Source organism: Balaenoptera acutorostrata, chromosome 8, assembly GCF_949987535.1.
Source record: "Balaenoptera acutorostrata chromosome 8, mBalAcu1.1, whole genome shotgun sequence".
Classification (NCBI taxonomy): domain Eukaryota; kingdom Metazoa; phylum Chordata; class Mammalia; order Artiodactyla; family Balaenopteridae; genus Balaenoptera; species Balaenoptera acutorostrata.
The window spans coordinates 83,306,540-83,328,092 of NC_080071.1; the positions used below are offsets into that span (position 1 = coordinate 83,306,540).

Here is a 21,553-nt window from a genome sequence, read left to right on the forward strand (position 1 = left end):
GTTGGAGATCTTAAAGGCACCATTTCTAACTAGATTATAGGAAAGTTAAAGCATTTCAGGCAGCTATGCAAGCCAAAAAAAAAAAAAAGAGAGAGAGAGAGAGAGATTTCACAAAAGTGTTCAAATGAACTTTTAAGGTTAAACAGAAATACTGGGGCAGGTGTGCAATTGGTTCCAAGAGAGGAGAAAAGCTTTGTCTTGGTGGGGAAGGAGCACTGAATTCGTGTGAATCTTGGGCCCTTTCTAAGGAGAGCTTAACCACCTGCTTTTCCTCGTGGCTGCATCCTGTCTTGTGCCCACCCCTGTTTGCCTTGCTTCCAGCAGGAGTTGGTTCTAGAGACTGAGTCTCCTAGTGGCTTCTTCCCTATAGGACAACCTGGAGCTAGACTCCTCTAGGAATGCTTCTGCCACTCTGGAACCTAATGAAAGATTCAAGGGCATCCCTCAAACCTGGGCTTCAGAACTATGCCATCCCATAGTCTGCTACAGACCATAAAACACAGTCAGTGTTTCAGTGTCAAATTTACACATCGGAAAATAACTGAGCAAAGCCTAGAGAATGTGCTGTGTACTGGATACGGATGTCATGTGGGCAGAATGGCCAAGACAATCAGTGGTTGGAAGTTTCACAGAACCATAAAGAATTCCATTATTAAAGTAAGATTACTTCCCCACTAAAATTTGAATATGAGAATTTTTTGAAACTTCAGAAATTAAGGATAAGAAGAGGTCTATGTTAAATTTTTACAACTACAACTTTACACATATGGGAATGAAACAAAATAATACATAGAATCTTAAATACATAAGAAAATTACAGGATTTGTAAATTCAAATCCACTAAATATGTAGTAACAGTTAAAATTTAAAGTGATTTTCTATTAAGTAGCCTGGCATTAACCAAACAAAAATTTTTTGGAATCATCTCCATATACCTTTGATACAACATAAAAAACACCTATGATTATTATTCATTCAAGAAATATCTGTCAATATATGTCAGTCTCCCATTTTGTATCAAATGCCATGCTAGGCACTAGGCACTATGGATACAAAAGTGAATTTGATTTACCTGAACTCAATATTCAATAAATCAAATTTTCAACTTACTGAATACTGAATTCAATTTGAATTCAACTGAATTCAAAAATTCAATATTACTTTTAAGAAGATTGGGTAAAGTTAAAGATGCATATTATAATCACTAAAGTAACCACTAACAATAATGCAGAGAGATATAACTAGAAGTCAAAAAATATATAAATGGAACACTAAAAAATATTTGATTAACACAAAACAATGCTAGGAAGAAGAAAAGGAACAAAAAACAGATGAGACAGATAAAAAGTAAATGGAGAGATGGCAGACCTAAAAACAGCTATAGCAACTACATGAAAATGCACTAAAAACTCCTATTTAAAGGCAAGGCATTGGATTTAAAATAGAAGAAAGAAAAATCCAAGTATATGCTGCCTACAAGATACACAATTTAAATTAAAAGACACAAATAGATTGAAAACAAAAGGCTGAAAAAAGATACACCACACAAACCGTAAGCATAAGGAAAGCAGATGAGCTATATATATTTTTTTAAGGTAACAAGTGGATTTATTTACAGAGAAACACATTCCACAGACAGAGGGCCATCTCAGAAGGTGGACGAGCTATATTAATAGCACATAACATAGACCTCAAGATGGAAAGTGACAATAATGATCAAAAAGTTAATATATCAGAACTCCATAAATATTACAAACATATGGGCTTAAGAGCAGAATTTCAAAATACCTGAAGCAAAAACTAAAAAACTAAAGGGAGAAATAAATAAATTCTCAAACATAGTTGGAGACTAACTCTTCTCTTGGTAATTGATAGAACAAGGTAGAAAATATGAGTCAAGACACAGAAGGTCTGAACTATCAACTACCTTGCCCTAATTTATTTATATATAACACTACACCCAACAACCGCAGAGTACATATCCTTTTCAAGTAGATATGGTATGTTCACCAAGATAAACTAATTATATAATAGAATATAAAACAAGTCTCAATAGATTTCAAAAGACTAAAATCTTGCAGAGAATTAAATTAGAACTCAACAATAAAACATATAGGAAAGTTCAAAATATTTAGAAATTAATCCACCCCAAGTAACCCCAAGTATTTTGAACTAAATGATAATGAAAACAACATATCAAAACTTATGGGATACAACCTACCCAGAGCAGAGAAAGAAACTAGATCTATAAATGTGTACATTAGGAAAAGAGAAAAGTCTAAAATCAATTATAAGTTCCGATCTTAGGAAACTAAGAGAAGAAGAGCAAATTAAACCTAAAGTAAAAGGTAGGAAATAATAAAGATAGAAGAGGAAATCAATAAAGGAGAAAATACTCAAGCAATAGAGAGAAATCAATAAAACCCAAAGTGGTTCTATGTTTTTTTTGAAAAGGTAAATAAAATAGATTAACTTGACAAATTACCAATGTCATAAATGACAAAGAGGAAACCATTACAGATATATAGACAAATAAATTTGGCAATGTATAAGAAATGAACACATTTCATGAAAGATGCTAATTATCAAAACTGGCACAAGAAGCAATAGAAAATCTGAATAACCCTATAACAGTTAAATTCATAATTAATTAAATTTGTAGTTAAAAACCTTCCCCAAGGAAAACTCCGGGACCAGTTGGCTTCACTGGTGAATTCTATCAAGTATTTAAGATGGAAATAATACCAATTCGTCACACACTCTTTCAGAAAATAGAAGAGAGAATGTTGGTCAACTCATTTTATGAGCTTAGTGTTACTCAGGTACCAAACAAAGATATTACAAGAAAACTACAGACCAATATCTTTAATGAACATAAATACAACACTCCTTAACACAATATTAGCAAAGCAAATTACATATTTATGTAAATACAAATGAACTAGGCTAGCAATAGCTATTTTTAAAAAGAGCAATGAAGTTGGAGGACTTATATTACCTGAGTCCAAGGTCTGCTATAAAGCTATAGTAATAAGAACAATATGGTATTGGTAAAAAAAAAAAGAGATGTGTAAATCAATAGAACAAAAAGGCCCAAACAGAGATGATCAAATGACCTTCCATGAAGGTGCCAAGGCAATTTAATAGAAAAAGTCAACAAATAGTGTTGGAACAACCCAATATCCATACAGAAAAAAATGTTAGAAAATAGATCCTTACCTAACGCCATACTCCCAAATTAACTCAAAATGGATCATGGATCTAAATGTAAAAATACTATAAAAGAAGAAAACATAGAAGAAATCTTTGCAACATTAGCATAGGTGAAGATTTCTCAGATAACAGGAAAAGCACAAACCAAAAGGAAAAGGTTGATAAATCGAGCTTCATCAAAATAAAAACATTTGCTCTTCAAAAGACACCAATAAGGAAATGAAAAGCCACAGAATGGGAGAGATATTCAAAATATATACATCTGGCAAAGATCTTGTATCCAGAATATATAAGTAGCTATTATGACTCAACAGTAAGAACAACCACCAATTTTTTAAATGGGGAATAGAGCTGAGCAGACACTTCACAAAAGTTCTCTGAATGGTTAATAAGTACATGAAAAGATGTTCAACATCTTTAGTTATTAGAGAAATCAAAAGCACATTTAACTGCCACTGTGTAACCATTTGAATAGCTAAAATTTAAAAAGCTGGCAATACCAAAAGAAGGCACCAAAAATACAAGGAGGAACTGGAACTCTCATACATTGCTGATGAGAATGAAGATACAGCTACTTTGGAAAACTCTTTCTTTTATGATTAAATATACATCTACCCTATGGTCCAGCCGTTTCGCTCCTAGGTATTTATTCAAGAGAAGTGGAAACACATGTCAACACAAAGCCTTGTACAAAAATAGTCATAGTAGCTGTATTCTAGTAGCCCCAAACTGGAAACAATTCAAATGTCCAAGAGGTAAATGGATCTTTAAAAAAGCGATGTCCATACAATGGAATTTTACTCAGCTATAGAACAGAACAAACTGCTGATACACATAACGTGGATCAATCTCAGTATTGTTCTGTTGAGCCAAAGAACCCAGACACCAAAGGGTACACACTGTATGACTCCTTTTACATGAAATTCTAGAAAATGCCAACCAACCTACAGTGACAGGAAGCAGATCAGTGGTTGCCTGGGAATAGACAGGGAGCGAGAGATGGACTGAAACGGGACAGGAGGAAATTTCGGGGAGTGATCGAAAAGCTCTGTATCAGGATCATGCTATTGATTTCACAGGGTGTATGCATCTGTGAAACTCCATGAATTGTGTACTTTAACTAGGTACAGATTTTGGCACATAAATTAAACCTCAATAAATTTATTTTTAAATGCCGCAGTTACTATATTAAAAAATATTAGTCTCTGTACCTGCCCTCAAAGGCCTTGTAGTGCGGAAAAGTAAAATACATGACACTGTTTCTCTGATATATAATAAAGGTCTGGACAAAGGTCTTCACAGAGACCATGATCTTTGACCTTTGATCTAGGTCTCAAAATGCAAGGGTTGCACCAGACAGACCAAAAGGGAGGTCCCTCAAGGTGGAGGGAATGGCAAGTACAAAGGTGTGAGGTAAAGAAGGCTGTAGAGTGAACTTGAGAAGTATGGGGTGACACAGGAGATTTTTCAAAGTTGACTTTGGACCACTCTATTCTATCCTAATAAGTGTGAAATAAGCTGTAAAGAAAAAGAGGAGCTTCTGGAAGTTTTAAAATAAGCGAGTTACACGATGTATGTGATGAGCATTACTAACATTCATCAAATATTTCCAGCGCTCTTTCAGGCATGTGGTAGATTATTTCCCCATCACTTTCAAAATGAAGTGACCACTTTGGTCAATGAGATGTGAAGTAGATGCATCGAGTGTCACACCCAGGTGGCAGCTGTTAGAGCAGTTTTTGATTTGCCGCATTCTCTCCCCCTTTGGAGGAGATCAGAGAAAACTACGTTGAGTGGGAATTTCCAGGAGGTTCCTGAGTAGTTATGATAAGCAGAGTCCCCTCCCCCTTTCTCACCTCCCCACACCCTGTGATGAATACCTAGTGTAAATGGAGAAGGAAAATCTTGTTATGTTAAGCCTCTGAAATATGGGGGTTGTTTGTAACTGCCCCCAAAGTAACCTTTTCTTTCTGATACAATGTGAACTTTTATTCTGACAATAACATAGAAGGTGAATTTCAAAGGAAAGAATCTGCAGGGGACTAGCTAGAAGGCTGCCATAATCCACAGATGGTAAGTGCAGGCGCTGGGACAGGGGCCATGATCTTAGAAAAGCGGAGAAAGAATCTGGAGATGTAATGGCGAGAGTTGAAAATGACTCCGAGATTGTAAAAGAACCCGAGTCTAATTGTTTTAGAGGTGTTGAAAAAGAGAAGGTTCTTGAAAGAAGAGAGATGACTAAGTGGGGAGATGAAGTTAAAAAAAAAAGATTAATTTAAAATTTAATTAAGATTAAATTTAACCTTTTAAAAAGATTAAAGGAGGAGCTACAGGCAGCCTGGCAAAGTACATCACATCAAAAGCTGAGGCATGGGCTTCCCTGCTGGCGCAGTGGTTGAGAATCCGCCTGCCAATGCAGGGGACACGGGTTCGAGCCCTGGTCTGGGAAGATCCCACATGCCGTGGAGTGACTAGGCCCGTGAGCCACAACTACTGAGCCTGCGCGTCTGGAGCCTGTGCTCCGCAACAAGAGAGGCCGCAATGAAAAGTGGTCCCCACTTGCCGCAGCTAGAGAGGGCCCTCACACAGAAGCTAAGACTCAACACAGTCATAAAGAAAGAAAGAAAGAAAGAACGTGAATTTCTTAAAAAAAAAAAAAAAAAAAAAGCTGAGGCACATCCCTACACAGGGAAGGCTATAGAAAGATCATAAACTTCGGAAGAAATCAGACCTGGGTATGAATCCTGAGTGAATGTGTCAAGTCATCCAGCTTCATTCATTCAGCGAATAGTAAACAACTTCATTCATTCATTCATTCAATAACATTAAAGAACACCAAAAAGTCCACTGTCCTATTAGAGTCAGCCTTCAAAAGTAGGGAAGCAAACACTACATATTTAAGCACTGTGCAGAAAACAGACATGATATTGTGATTATGAAAAGGGGGCAAAAACAATAAGACAGGGCTTGTCAAAGGCCATTACCATTTCACTTTGTTCAAAACCCTTAACTGGCACCAAATCAAAAGCAGAGATTTGTGTGTCCTTTGTACTTACAAAAAGAGAACCGTCCTCACTTCCCTTTAGTTTTATCACATTTCAAGAACCAACTGGGAAACTCTCTTGACTCTAAGACTGTTTTTTAAAAATGAAAAATTCTGGTTAATTAACACCTAGTGAGCATACCAACATTGTACTAAAGCAGAGTGTATATATGTGGGGAGGTGAGGAATGGGTTTGGTTAAATCTGGCTCATAGGCAAGCCACTTCTCAAAGTTTAACACACGTTTGAATCACCTGGAGACCTTGGTGAATGCAGGCTCTAATTCAGTGGGTCTGGGGTGGTGCCTGAGATTCCTTCTGCATTTCTAACCAGCTCTCCAGGATGCCAAACCTGCTGCTCCCAGGGATGCCAAGCAGCAAGGTTCTAGATGCCTTGGGAGTCTGTTGACCTCAAGGGAGCTGGTGGAGTATGCTTGACTCTTGCCACTTTACTGCTGAGCTGAGAAAAGCATCTCTACCCTGTGCCACTATTTCTCATCAGCTTCCTTTACAAAACTGGAGAAACAGATTCCAGTATGTGATTGTTTTACGAAGACCCTGGACAAAGGACTTCTAATGGATTACTGAATTAGATTCCTACAGTTCTTTGAGGTAGGTACCCTGATTATGCCCGCTTTATAGAAGAGAAGACCCCAAGCCCCATTAGTTAAGTGTGGAAAAGATTCAAAATCTAGAATCTACTCCAGAGACCATACTCTTAACCACTGCTTCCTCCTCGCTGTGGTTACATCACAAGTTTCTTTCCTGCTCTTTTGCAGTGTTAGAAGTGATTTGCAGTTGACTGCTGCCTCCCCTTTCTAAAGTCGATAAAGCCAAGCCTGGACTTCTGTCAAAATGACTTGGTTTCGGGAAAAAGCAATTGAAATCCAAATTAAAAAATCTTCTGGAATTCAGCAAAAAGAAGGAGAATTTAACTCTAGCATTGAGGGTTGTTTTTTTTTTTTTTTTGTCCAGGAAGTAATGTCAGTTCATGCAAGATTGTCATATGCCTCAGAATTCTTGGACACTGTTATTTTATCAACAGAGCACCTGATGTCCTATCTAACAAGGATGGCAGGGGAAGGTTCCATAAGAACCCTCCCTATCAATGGCGAGAAGCTACTATATACCACACAGCAACATCTGTGGTCTGGGCACTCATACGTCTTAATAAAGAGTTTAATACATGTCCTTTTTATTATTCTACTAAGAAGAGTCCCTGATTCAATGCAACTAACTGAACTATGCATGGAAAACAGTGGCTCTCAAATTTGGTTGCATATGGGAATCTCCAGAGAGCTTTAAATACAGATACCTGAGTCCTACTGCTGGGGAGTCCAGTGTAACTGGCTTGGGATGTTTCAGGATTTTTAGAGGCTCCTTAGGAGATTCTAATACACAGCCAGAGTTGACAAACACTGGCATAAAAAACAGAGGGAAGGGGCTTCCCTGGTGGTGCAGTGGTTAAGAATCCGCCTGCCAATGCAGGGGGACACAGGTTCGAGCCCTGGTCCAGGAAGATCCCACATGCCGCGGAGCAACTAAGCCCATGAGCCACAACTACTGAGCCCGCACTCTAGAGCCCATGCTCTGCAACAAGAGAAGCCACCATGATGAGAAGCCCGCGCACTGCAATGAAGAGCAGCCCCCGCTTGCTGCAACTAGAGAAAGCCCGTGCACAGCAACGAAAACCCAACGCAGCCAAAAATAAATAAATAAATTTATATATAAAAAAAAAAAACCAGAGGGAAGTTTATAATATTCACTCTACAACCAAAAAGGGGGGTGTGCGTTTCCATTCACTCGCTGTCAGGGCTTCGCCTACCTACATAGCTACATAGGTCTAATACACATTCTAATTGCAAGCAAATGTTTCTCCACAATCAGTGACCAAACCACATATTTCACACTGGGGGTGTGATGACCGACTACATCAGCAACGCTGATCCAAAGTAGGGGTTCTTAACCTGGAGATGGAATTCAGGTGGTCTGTGAACTTAGATGGGAACAAATATTACATCTCTATTTTCATTAAACTTTCCTGGAAATTCAGCATTTCCTTCAGTTATGAAAATAGCTAACAAACCACAACAGTATTAGTTCTTGAGAGTTTGCACCCACTGGTATTTTCACATCACATTTCAGTTTTGCAGTCATCAGTACTTTGAGATTACAGTTGTTTAATAGATCTGCTGTTAGATCTAGGTATTTAATGCAATAATAATGATGCACCTATGTTACTATATCATGACTTTAATACTTTGATAATTTATTCGAAGTTAAACTGATTCTGATAACTGAATTATTCTAAGAAGGATCTAAATGCTTCATCAGATCCAATGTGGTCAGTGGCACAAGAAAAGGGCACGAGCCCTGCTCTGAGGACGGTGCCCTAACAAGCCAGATATTGCACGTTTGCGTCCAAGGCCACCTTCGAGAAGGGCCCTCTCAGGAGGGAGACACCCCGACAAAGTTGGCTCTTGGCTTTCCCTGCATTTCCGCAGATAAGATTTAACGTGAAAAAGCCAGTTCAACTCGACAGAAAATAGAATGGATGGGCTTTCTCTTTACCCTCAGCTGCCTCTTGTTCTTGGCATTTCGGAGTGCCCAGACTGCCAGGCTGGTAACTCGAGCCTCCAAATTAATCAAAACACACAGCGCCCAGTTCAAGCCCAGGCAGACAAGCCGGGAGCCAGACAAGCTCTCTTCTGGTGACCCCCCAGCCCAGCTCCCCCGCCCCGCCCGCCAGCCCGCGCGCCCCACCCTGGGATGTCACGCTCCCTCCACCGCCCGCGCTCCCAGGCGGGTGGCCCGGGCCCTGGGACTGCCATCGACCAGACTGGGTCGGGGGCGCCTTACCTCGTGGGGACGCCCGCCGCCCCGGGAGCCATCTCTGCGCCCGCCCGCGCGGCGCGCACTTCCCGCCGCGCCCAATTCCGCGGGCGGCTCGGCTGCCTCTTCCCCACGCTCTCACCGCCGGGTCCGGCGGCTGCCGGATTGGAGACGCGTTGAGAAGGGGAAAGAGGCGAGACGGCAGCGGCCGGGAGCCGGAGCGAGCGGGGCCGCGCGAGTGCAGACGCCCGGCGCGCCTCCCGCTTAATCTGAGCAGGGCCGCTGGCCACTCCCTCCACCGTGCTCCGCCGCCTCCACATCGCTCACCCCGCAAATTCCCCACCTCCGACTCGCAGCCCCTCGCCCCGCCTAGGCCCCTGAACCTTGGGAGCGTCACCTCCTTACCCCCTTACCCTGGCCCCGCGCCCACCTGCGCCGCAGGCGCGCAGCCCTCTCTCGCCTCCTGGCACGCTTCCTGGGTCGGAGGGACATCTCCCGGTGAGTCGGCGGGGAGGGGGACGGGGGCGGGACCTAAGCCGCTTCTTCCCTCCCTGGAAGCCTCGGTGGGGAGGCTGAGCCCTACAAAACCCGCTCCAGGCGGGCTGGCCAGGCCAGCTTTCACAGCCGGGCCCCTCCACCCGCGCCGCGCAGGGCACGCGGTGGCCCGAGAGCCTGCGGGTCCCTGCACACGCCGGGGCTCCGAGTGGACGCCCACTATGCGCGCTGGGACGGCGCCGAGGCCGCCGGCGCTGCTACTTCTGCTCCAGCTGGTGCTCCTGGTGGCCGCGCCCACTGCCGGCAAGGTGAGTGCGCGGCGAGGCGACCCCCACCCCGCGTCCCCCGACAGGCCGGCCCCGCCGCGGGGGCGCTGCCCTTCACCCTCTGCTGGTGGGTGCGGTGACTGCGGGCGCCAAGCAGACACCTGGGGTGGGGGGGCAGCGTGGGGACGGGGGCAAGCGGGGATGCACGGGAACAGGTGGCATGTGCGAGGCTGGAGGAAGGGGCGAGGAGGAGGCTTGGAGGGCTCCCTAGGGGTCAGGGATGGAGAAAGCCCTCCAGAGGTAGATAGGTAAGGAGGTAGGTAGGTAGGTAGATAGGTAGACAGATGATAGATAGATAGATAGATAGATGATAGATAGATAGATATGCAGGCAGGTATATAGAGCGATGTGGAAAGATAGATAATCGCCAGGGATGAGCGCTTGAGAACACGGGATATACAGACACGCGATGTCACGCTGGTGAATCAGAGCAGGCAGCATGGCCTGGCAGAGAGGACAGAGGGCTGGAGTCCCAGCCCTGCCACTTCCTAGATGTCACCTCACACTGAACTCTGACCACCCTGGGGCTCGTTTCTCCTCCTTGTCAATACTTGCCCTCAAGTGTTCCATCAGTTTTGTTGAGAAAAGCAAATGCCATCACTGAAAAGTTAATAGCACCTTACAAATGGAACTCATGTTAGGATAAATTAAACAATCTGTCGCTGTGATTTCTATTCAAAATTTGAGAGATCCTGGATTCATTTAGATCCGCCTGTATATTTCTTATTCTTTGCGAAGATAAATCAGTGTCCTCAAAACTGCTATGACTCCTAGAGTTGACTTACTTGATTTTAACTGGTGAAAGTGCAATTTAACTTTTCAGCCGCCTTCTGTGACTTTTACGCAGAAAACTTAATCTGGGATGACAATGCAGTGTAAGTTTCGTTTCCCAGAATGATCAGATGTTTTTCAAATTTCATGATTAAGATTGTGATTGGAAATTAATAGTCACATAAATATGTGTTAACATTAAAATATTTTTCGAACCTTCAGTCACAAGAAATCCAAGTATTTTCCATTTAAGTTAAATTTTAAATTATGACATTACAGGTGAAGCTAAAACCCCCTTTGATCACCTCCATACCTTACCCCACCCCGTCTAAAGAAATATATCCACTCTCACCACTTCGTGTTTCTTTTCAGACATTTTTCTATGCATTTACGTATTCATATATGGACCCACAAACAATATGTGTTTTGTTTTGTATTTTTTAACATAATCCATACCATATACCTATACTGTATATATCCTTTTGCATCCTACAGGTCTCCCCATGACAGTATTTGAGATAGATCTACCTCTTTTCTTTTTGCCCTATTGCATTATTGTATAGTTTTCCACGATATGAGTATGCCAAAGTTAATTGAGCCATTCCCCTATCAATTTACATTTAGGCTATTTAGTGTTTTATATTCTAAAGGATTTTATAATCCATGTAATCTCTTCATGTAGTTGTAGTTCTAACAAAAATGTGCTTTGCATAGACTAAGAATGCCCAGCCCAGGTAGCTCAGTACTTCTGGGCATGATGGATAGAACTCATCTAAGTCAGTATTGAATGTCTACCAGCATTAATCCAGGAACAAATCCAACAACTAAAAAAAACTAAAGGAAGTGTATGTATGTCGTGGGAAGGGCTGGGGAAGAGTTGCAGAGCAGGGTTTGCACATTCTTCTAGAGTTCAAAGAAGAGGGGAAATTAGGGATGGGTGGAGAAAGAGGGGAAGAAATATACACGGGTAAAGATCAGCCTGAAAAAGTGATCCTCCATAATCATTCGACCCCTAGTCATACCAATTTTCAATTATACTGTCATATTCCCTTATTATTTTTTAACATAAGAATTTCTCTGTCTTGAGTTTGGCCAAATCTTGGAGGCTTCCTGCTAATTCTACAATTAATCCATTCATATTATTTTTAACAGCACTTGAAGTAAGTCTCTGTTAAAACTTTGCTCAGTTACGCAGACGATGTCATTGGAAATCATGAAGTGTACCCTCATTGTGTAGAAAAATGGAATCACAGCAAATTAACTGATAACTGGTCGGCACCGTGCCAGCATGCCTCCCTCCACGGGGTAGCTCTGATGCTGGGCAAGGCTCTTGACCTCTCTGAATCTCAGTCTTCTCATCTGTAAAATGAGGGAGTTGAAACCCCTCATGGGGCCAGTAGGTGAGGTTAATTGAGTGAGGCTTTGCGGTAGGGGGCAGTCTTCAGGGCCAACTAATTGTTGACATTCTAGAATTCAGACTCAGTAATACCAGAATCCAGCTTTTTCAGAAAAGAAGCTGGTCATCTAGTTGCCATGAGAAATCTCTCAATTTCTAAATGTTAGGAAAAAAATTAAAACTTTACAGAAGGAACAAACTCTGTATAAGTGAGAGCTAAATGTAGTCTTTGGGACATCATATTTATCATCTTTGTGCTGCATAGTTAAGGACATACTTTGCTCTAAATTCCTGTGATTTTATGTTAGCATTTCTCAAAGAAATAGTAGTGCTGTTCACCCCTTATTCTGAGTTCGGGCGGGGTGGAACTGTCCACCCACACAATTTGCTCTGAAGAGCCCTGAGTAAAATCCCTCTGCTGCTTGCCTGCAGGCATTCAGTTCTAGGCCTGGCTGTTGAGCACATCCCCAGGTTTTATAGCTATTACCAGGCCCAGCTCATCAACTTGAAACTGGGAGGCACTCTGCTGTTGCCTCAGGCAACAGGTCTGAGAGAGGAGTGAGAGGGAAGGCTCCTTCTCTGATATCTAGAGAAGGTGAGATTCATGGTTTGAGATACCATGGTTTATCCTTCCTCTTTTTGCCTTAAAATTCCAGACAAGGCAGAAATATGGCGAACAAGTATCAGGAGCTGAATAACGGCTGCATTTAGGGAGGAGGCTTCTCAACTGATTTGGTTTTTAAATCTAAAAAAAAAAAAAATTAAGTTGAATTAAGAAACATTTCAAACAAACAGAAAGTAATGTAACAGGCTCCAATTTATCCACCCCTGAGATTAAGCAAGTATTAATAAGTTTTGACCTGTTTGTTCTCACATTTCTCCCCTTAGGAAAATAATAGGTAAATACAGAAAGTCCTACACACATCCTTTGCCTCTTCTTCCATGCATGGTTTTATATTTATACTCCATGGATATGTGTGTACGTGTGTGTGTGTTAGTAACCATAAAAAATAAATAATATTGTTTTGTGGTCCTTCAAATGTAATAAATGGTTTCACATGATACATGCCTATTGGAGCTTGCTTGTATCAGTCAGCATGATGTTTTTGGATTTTATCCATGTTGATACATAGAGATTTGATTTTTTTATATACATATAGATGTGAGAGCTGCCACATAGTATCCAGTTACATAAATAAAGCAGTTTATTTTTCCATCTGCCTAAACGCAGCGAGTTTGCTTCCGTGCTTTCATCTTACAAAGTTGGAATTTATATCTTTGTATAAGTACCATTGTGACAACTAGATTTTGAATTCCTACGTGGAATTCAAAGAGGGTTATAAGAGAAAGCATATTTTAAATTTTTTAGGAATTATCAAATTGACTCCAAAAGGATTGTACCAGCATCGTGCCAGAGTACCTGTTTCCCTATATCCTCAGCAAAACTTGGTGTGCTTAGATGTTAATGGATGTGAAATAGGATCTTGTTTTGACTAGTGAGTTTAGGAATCTTAGCATATTTTGATTGACAGTCTATAGTTCTCTCCGAGTGAATTGCATATTTATCTTTTGTGGCCTTTGCCTTTTTGTTGCTAATTAATTAGAAGCTATTTATATATTTGGGTACTGAAATTTTGCTATTTAAATGTGCAGCAAATATTTCATTCCAGTCTTTGGTTTATCTTTTCATTTAGTTATTGGTACCTTAATGTATAATTTTTTTCACTATAATCTCAAACTTATCCATCTTTTCCTTAATTTCCTTGATTTTGTGGTTTGCGTCTTGTTGAAGAGATCCTTTCCTTCCCTGGGATTGTAAAAGTGTTCTCCTACGTTTAAAAAAAATTACAGTTTAATTCTTTTACATTTAAGACTCATAATCCTGGAATTGTTTTCTACTTCTGGGATTATGATTTTATTTTTTTCCATATAGAAAATGAATTGTCCCAACATTATTTATTGAATAGTCCATCCTTTCTCTCACTGTTTTTCAGTGTTACATCTGCAAACATGTGTACCAAGAACTCATTCATATATGATCTGTTTGTATTCTTACATGAGTCTGTTTATTTAGGGCTTTAATTTCTCACAGTGTTTTAGAGTTTTCTGGTTTTTTGATTTCTAAGTATTTGACATTTTTTAGTGCTATTATATTATAAATGGTATATATTTTTTAAATTTTATAGTTTAACTGGTAAAGATACAGCAAAACATAGTTGAATTTTATGTTTTGACTTTGATTAAGCAACTTTGAATAGTTCAAATGCCTTTAAGGCTAAAAAGTTTCCCTCAAAACACTGTATTAGCTGCATCATACAAATTTTAATATCATTAAGTTCAAAATCTTTTCTAATTTTTTCCTTTGTCTTAGTGGTTATTTAAATGTTTATTTCTTAATTTCCAAACATACAGAAATTTTCTAGTTATTTTTTTCATTGAATTGTGGTAGAGATGATATTTTGACTTCAAAGATTTCTACGTATGTCAATTAGGTCAAGATTTTTTATCATGTTATTAAAATTGTGATACAGGTGCACATGTGTTTTTTATATATCCTACTCAGTGGATATTTAACCTGAGATTCTCTATTTTTCATCAAATCTTGAACATTCTCAGACATTTCTTTTTTATATTTCTCCTTCCTCACTCTGTGTCTACTCCTGGCATTCTCAGGATGCTCGCTGGGCCTTCTCATCTTTTCCTCCAGTTCTCCTTCCTTCTTATGTCAGATACCTTTCCTGTACCACTCAGCTCCTCTTGGCCTCTCCTTGCTCCTGGGCTCTGGGCACTTTCTCCCCCAGTGGCCAGCTTGGCCACAGACTTCACACAGGCACAGCCTTGTGTTCCTTGAGACTCTTCCACGTCTTCCTGTTGCACCCCAGAAGTGCAGGGCATTAGCACCTGCAGGGCAAATCTCTGACCAGTGGGAGATGGAAGCTATTGGATAAATTCTTCTCTTCTGCCCCCAGAAGAACGGTCCTAAAGTGCAGAGGTTCTCACAGCCTCTCCAGGAGACCCATCATCAGTTGTATTTGAGACCAAATTGTAACGTCTTGAGCTTTTGTTTCACGTGCTGCTCCCTCCATGCTGTATCCTGTGACGAGTCCTCACGTCCCTCTTTCAAAGTTTAATTCTCTCTCCTGCTGTTTATAATGTTCAGTAGATTTTCAATCTACTGTGACTTTCCATAATGAAAAAGAACTCTGGAACCATTCAACAATGGCTATAACCCCAGATCTATTAACTACCAGCTTTTTAAAAATTTTTGTCTCAGTTTCCTCATCTTAAAATGGAAGTAAGAGACCCATCTCAGGATTTTATGAGGATTAAATGATTTAGCACATACAACACATACTTTACCATGCCTGTCACATAGTAATCATCCAATAAATGTTAAATATGATTATTTTTATTCATTAAATTTTAATTTCAATGACTATTCGTATTTCTAGATGTTCTTTTTGGAGTCTAATCTGTCTGGGGTTTTCTGACTTGTTAGGGTTTGGATTTTTGGTCTTTTTTGTAGGGGTTTTTCCCTCTTTTTTATGACTTTAGTCATTTTGCACTTATTTGTATTATCTTTCTGATTCTTTCTGTATGATTTCAAGATTTGGGAGTCTATCTCATTTCTTCAGTCTGTTGACTGACTCTCGTCCATGGGAAGACTATGGACATGAGAGATTTGGGGAAAATAAGCCCTCTCTGTCATCACAGCTTGCTCCCAGATTGGAGCTGTCCTGCCCTGGAAGAAAAAGGAGCAAAGTAGTTCTGAGGCTTCCAGGGGATTTTCCCCATTAAGATGGACTTATGTAGTAATGATCTGGGGGGAGGGGTGCACCAAAGGTGTTTCCTTTCCTGTTCTCAGGGTCACCCTCCTGCAGTCCCCTCCTACTACCCACTTCCTCCAAACATGCTAGGCTCATATTTGAGGAGGTGGGGCAGGGTCAAGACCGCACAGCAAAGCCGCCAGCTTTGTCTCTCTAACCGGACTAAGGGTCTTCCTCCTTTAGTATTCCTCTGGGGTTTCAGTCCTTGGTACGTTTTCAGGCATTGTCCATGGAAAAACTGTGAATTAAATGCAATTTGTCTTTGTATTTCCCTTATCATTATGGCCCTGTTACCCAGAACAAAGTAATAACTGCCTAGTGTTACATATGACTAAGGTTAACTTTGTTAAATATTACAATTGATTAAGACCCTCAAACCTATACGTGTATGAGTCTGACAGCAGGGCTGTCTGGTCTGCCTACGCCCTGTGGTCCTTCAGCCATGTGCAGTTAACCACACTCATGCCATGGCCTTCAGCCAAAAAGCGCCATCCACCACGGAGTCAAAGATTTTTCAAACATACGGTGCTCAGAGCATTTTTGTTCTACAAAGTTTATATCCAGCCTCAGTCTAAACTTTTTAGTCATAACAGACTTTCACCATAGGTCATTTATTTCACCTCTGTTTTCAGTTTGAGAAAATAAGGAAACCAAAATTATATCAACTTCTTAACAGAATAGACATGTTCTGTATCAGCCCTACCACCACCACGGCCTTGAACTTAACCTCTCCGAATTGTCCTCATCTCTAAACATCTGATAAGAAAGCATCTTACTCCAAGTTCTACTTCATCTCACAAGATCTAATCACTGGCTCTTGTCTTCTCTAAACACCCATGTCAGTCTTTCCATTCCTCCTGGGGTTCTTTCGGTAACCGCCAATTAAGACTTCTGGCTTCAGGTACATTTTCTAGCCAAGACTGAATTAAATTATATCAGCTTTATAATTTTCCACTTAACTCACTTTCATAAGTTCAGATAAACAAATATCTATGTCCATGTCATCCAACAGAAATATACTGTGAGCCATAACTAGGAGCCACTTTTAAATTCTCCAGTAGACACATTAAAAAAGAAAAAGCAACAGGTGAAATTAACTTTAACAGATTTTATTTATTCTAAAGATCCATAACAGTATTGTTGCAACATGTGATCACTATTAAAAACATTAATGGATATTTACAATCCTTTTTTCATATTAAGTTTGCAAAATCTGGTGCCTATGTTGCATTTTTAGAACCTTTCACTCTAACTACATTTCAAGTGTCTATAGCCACATGTGGCCACCGTTCTGGACAGCAGAGATCTAGGTGAATGGCATCCAGATATGAGAGAGGGTTACGGTCCAGAAGGACTTACCTCTGGATGGAACACATTTTGTTTATTTACCATAAGAAATAAACATGTGGGGCTTCCCTGGCAGCGCAGTGGTTAAGAATCCGCCTGCCAACGCAGGGGACACGAGTTCGAGCCCTGGGCCGGGAAGATCCCACATGCCGCGGAGCAACTAAGCCCGTGCGCCACAACTACTGAGCCTGTGCTCTGGAGCCTGTGTGCCACAACTACTGAGCCCACGCGCCACAACTACTGAAGCCCACGTGCCTAGAGTCCATGCTCCGCAACAAGAGAAGCCACCTCAATGAGAAGCCCGTGCACCGCAACAAAGAGTAGCCCCCGCTCCGCAACTAGAGAAAGCCCGCGTGCAGCAACGAAGACCCAATGCAGCCAAAAATAAATAAATAAAAATAAATAAATAAAATAAATTAAAAAAAAAAAGAAAAGAAATAAACATGTGGCAAAATGATAAACTTTAATTAAAGACAATAAATCAGCACGGGTTGTGCCTAAATATCCATGCAACTTTTTCTCCAGAAAATTAAGAGAGTTGGCCTTGGCTACAATGCTTAAAGCGATACAAATTACCACTCATACAAATTTAATTATAGTGATCCATTATCAAAATATGAGTAAGTTATGTGCCTAAAGAATTGAAGAAACATCACAAAAACAGCAAACACTTGGCAAAAGAAATAGAGAAGATGAGAAATATATTGAAAACCACCATGCCACACCTAGCCTTTCGTCTAGACTAAATTATCACTAGAGTTCAGCCAGGTAACAGGGTGTTACCCTGAACAAGTTGCTTCCAAAAGCAAACTAGCTTTCCTATCTGAAAATGATGGTACTGTATCTATTACAGGTAAAGTGCTCAATACGGTTCTTAGTACAAAATAAGTACCCAGCTTTTATATTCTAGCTACAGTCAATTTATTATCGTTAATAAAAGCAGGAAGGAGAGAATAGGACAGAGACACAGGCAAGGTGCTGGGGATAAACCAAACAGCCTGAATCCCTGGCCATGATGGACTTGGGATTCTAGTGGAATAGGTGAGAGAAACAAGAGCTCAGTAAACAAATGTGCAACTATGGATTTTGGTACCTGCTGGGAGAGAATGGGATGTGGTGATGGAGAAGCAGAGGTTCTACTGTAGCTAGTGGTGGTCGGGACCCGCCTTTCTGAGGAAGCAGCATACAGGCTAAGGCCTAAGGAAATAGCATGGAGAGTGCCTTGGGAAGCACTGAGGAATATGGTCCAGGACCTCTGGACAGTGAGGAGAGGTGAGACACTTCCAACTTTATGGCTCCTGGGTGGTCAAAGAATAAAACCAAGACCAAGAGAACTTTTTTTTTTAAGGGAGAAAAAGCTGAGTTTATTTACTCACCACCAAGGGAACACATGCGCCTGAAGGAATATGCTGAGTATTTTGTTAGAGGTGGACGAGGGATGGGAAGCAGGGAATCAGGGGCCCCAAAGAGGGCCAGCTCATGGTGGTCCTGCTAATTAAGGATGGAAAATTGCTTACTGAGTAGGGTGGGATAGGTCCACAGGCCTGTATGTAGTTGATCATGGTATGACTTTAATGTCTGCACTTAACAAATTTGTATTTTAACAAAAAAGACACAATGCATGTGTTTACGCTACTCGCAAGACAGTTGTCACATTAGTAATGGATGAGTAACAAATTCACACTGTGGCTTGGTAACGGGCCCACATGTAAAGTGATGTGACGAAAACCTTCTTCTGCTCCTGCCTCTTCATCTTCTTCTCAGCCTCACTGGGACGGGTCTAAATTTGCCAAATGTGGCTGTGAGGAGGTAAAGCTGAGCAGAAGAGCCCCTGTCTCAGCTGACATAGGCCCAGGCCAGGGAAGGCTCTAGGCCAGGAAAGGATGAAACCCAGTTAAGGACCTGGAGACCTCCTCAATCAAAGGACCAGTAACACCAGCCTCCCCCGGGTGTGGGTTAGGAAGACAGAATGTCATGTCGGGCTCCACCCCAGACCTCCTCAACTGGAATCCGCATTTTAACCAATCCAAGGGATTCCTGGGCATATTATTGTCTGAGAACTGTACCAGCCTTGATAAGGACACTGGAGGGTCCTTCAAACTGTGATGTGATTGGTGCTGGAGTGTTTCAGAAGGATGGTGACATGACCCCAATTTTAAAGATCTGTATGGCTGACCCCTGGAGAAGGTTGACTGTTCTGTCCTTGGGAACCCAGCCTATGTAAAGGTGAAGTAACCAAGCAGGAAACAAGTCTTGCTGGTGCTTTCTCTTTGGATTCTGATGCCTTGAAAATCAGAAAGAAAGGAAGGGAGGACAACCAGTCTAGACCAGTATAGCAGTCGCTCAGTCTGTCGCTGTTAATTGATTCAGGGCAGTTAATTTGATAATTATTTATGTACAAACAGAGGAAGGTTAAAAATCCAGTTCATGAAAAAAAATCCAGTCCATGGTGTAATGCTCTGTATATACAAGATCAGACTATCAAAAAATATTTCCACATATCATGGTAGGTATTATGTATGTATGTGTGTGTACATATAAATATACACACAAATATATTTAAAGAGTAGCTTATATTTTCAGAATTTTTATGTTAATTGTTGTAGGGAGATTATGGCCCCCCCAAAAGTGTAATTTTCAGGGAGACGCAAGAGGGAGGAGATATGGGGATATATGTATATGTATAGCTGATTCACTTTGTTATAAAGCAGAAACTAACACACTATTGTAAAGCAATTACACTCCAATAAAGATGTGAAATATATATATATATACATTTTGAACATACATAAAATAGAAATAAAGTTGAGATTTAAATTTTTTTGAAAAAAGTGTAATTTTCAGAGCTATTTAAAATGTAACCATATAAAAATATTTTATTTTTCTGACAGTAGTTTTGGGGTAAGTTAGGAATTTTCCATTTTTAATCTTTAAGATTGATGTTTGTTAATTCGATTGTCTCTCTAAATCAGTTTCTTAGAGAAGTGATCCCCATATTTAAAAATAAGTTCAAGTTATTTAGAAACCTTGGGAGGTTTATCATTATGTAGACAAAACAGTCAGGTCATTGGATTTTTTTCCCACCAGCATATTTTGCTGTTACATGAACTTTTCAAAGAAAAAGTTCTACAAGTGGAAAGTTGAGAAATCTTCAATATTATCCCTTTGAATCAAATGACAAAGTATGTCTGGGAAGAGTCAACAAGGCTAATATTCATTTTCTTTGTTTAACCAGATGATAGGATAATTTTATGCTGTTTATTTATGTATGAAATTGGGAAAGCTGAAGAGTTCACGTGCTGGCTTTAAAAATAAGAAGTTGTATGGGTAGTACAAAATTTGGAAAGTGTTTAAAAGTACAAAAAGAAATATAAAAATAAAAATTACCCATAATCATATTGCCCATAGATAATTACTGTTAACATTTTGGTCTATTTCCTTCCAGACTTTTTTTTTTCATTCTACTTTTTTTTTCACCTAAGAAAAGACTGGAAAAAGTTTTCTGAGTCATTAATTATTGCAAATATCATTTTTAAATGTCTACAGAGTACTTCATTATAGGTGGTACCGTAACTTATTTAAGTAATGCCCTTCTACTGAATATTTTGGTTATTTCCAATTCTTTAGAAATAATGCTACAATGGAACTCCCTGAAGATAAACATTCACTAAAATTATATTTTAATTAATTTTGTGTGTAGATGGTTTCTTATCAAATGTCTGATTTTGTGCTTTTCTGAGAGTTAGATGGCAAGGTGATATCATTTCTGATTTACAGATGAGGGTCTGACCAAAGAGCATTCATCAAGTCAGTGGAGGGAGTGGATTTAGAATTGGGAGTTCTGCTTATTAGGGCTCTTCAGTAGGGCTTTTTACTACCAAAAACATCACAGATAATGGGAAAAGAGTGTCAGATGCCACTTTATCCATCATTTAAATAACTAAGTACTATTTGAGATAAGATTGATTTTTTATTTTTTATTTAGTTATTTATTTTTTGGCCACACCGCATGGCATGAGGGATCTTAGTTCCCCAACGAGGTATCGAACTCGTGCCCCCTGCATTGGGAGCGTGGAGTCTTAAACACTGGACCGCCAGGGAAGTCCCAAGATTGATTTTTTAAGTGCTTCAGTTATCCAGAATGAATGATTCCTGACACTGCTATCCTTTTACAATCAAAACACCAATGGAGGGCTTCCCTGGTGGCGCAGTGGTTGAGAGTATGCCTGCCAATGCAGGGGACACGGGTTCGGGCCCTGGTCTGGGAGGATCCCACATGCCGCGGAGCAGCTGGGCCCGTGAGCC

At 40.4% G+C, this 21,553-nt stretch overlaps 2 protein-coding genes across 3 annotated transcripts in view; one reads left to right on the forward strand and one right to left on the reverse strand.

The window, feature by feature from the left end:
• COL4A4 (collagen type IV alpha 4 chain) overlaps positions 1-9,464 on the reverse strand; it is a 140,837-nt gene extending 131,373 nt beyond the window's left edge. The window contains exon 1 of the mRNA XM_057551094.1: positions 9,114-9,464. Coding sequence (XP_057407077.1) covers positions 9,114-9,406 — 293 coding nt within the window. The 5' untranslated portion in view covers positions 9,407-9,464. The remainder of the gene's footprint in view (positions 1-9,113) is intronic.
• A 47-nt stretch (positions 9,465-9,511) lies between these two features.
• Positions 9,512-21,553, forward strand: part of COL4A3 (collagen type IV alpha 3 chain) — a 133,794-nt gene continuing 121,752 nt past the window's right edge. Inside the window, exons 1-2 of one of the 2 annotated variants that reach the window (XM_057551095.1) lie at positions 9,512-9,584; positions 9,738-9,889. In XM_057551095.1, coding sequence (XP_057407078.1) covers positions 9,803-9,889 — 87 coding nt within the window. In that variant the 5' untranslated portion in view covers positions 9,512-9,584; positions 9,738-9,802. Of the gene's footprint in view, positions 9,585-9,701; positions 9,890-21,553 lie in introns of those variants that run through there. The other variant, XM_057551096.1, reaches the window with a different exon arrangement.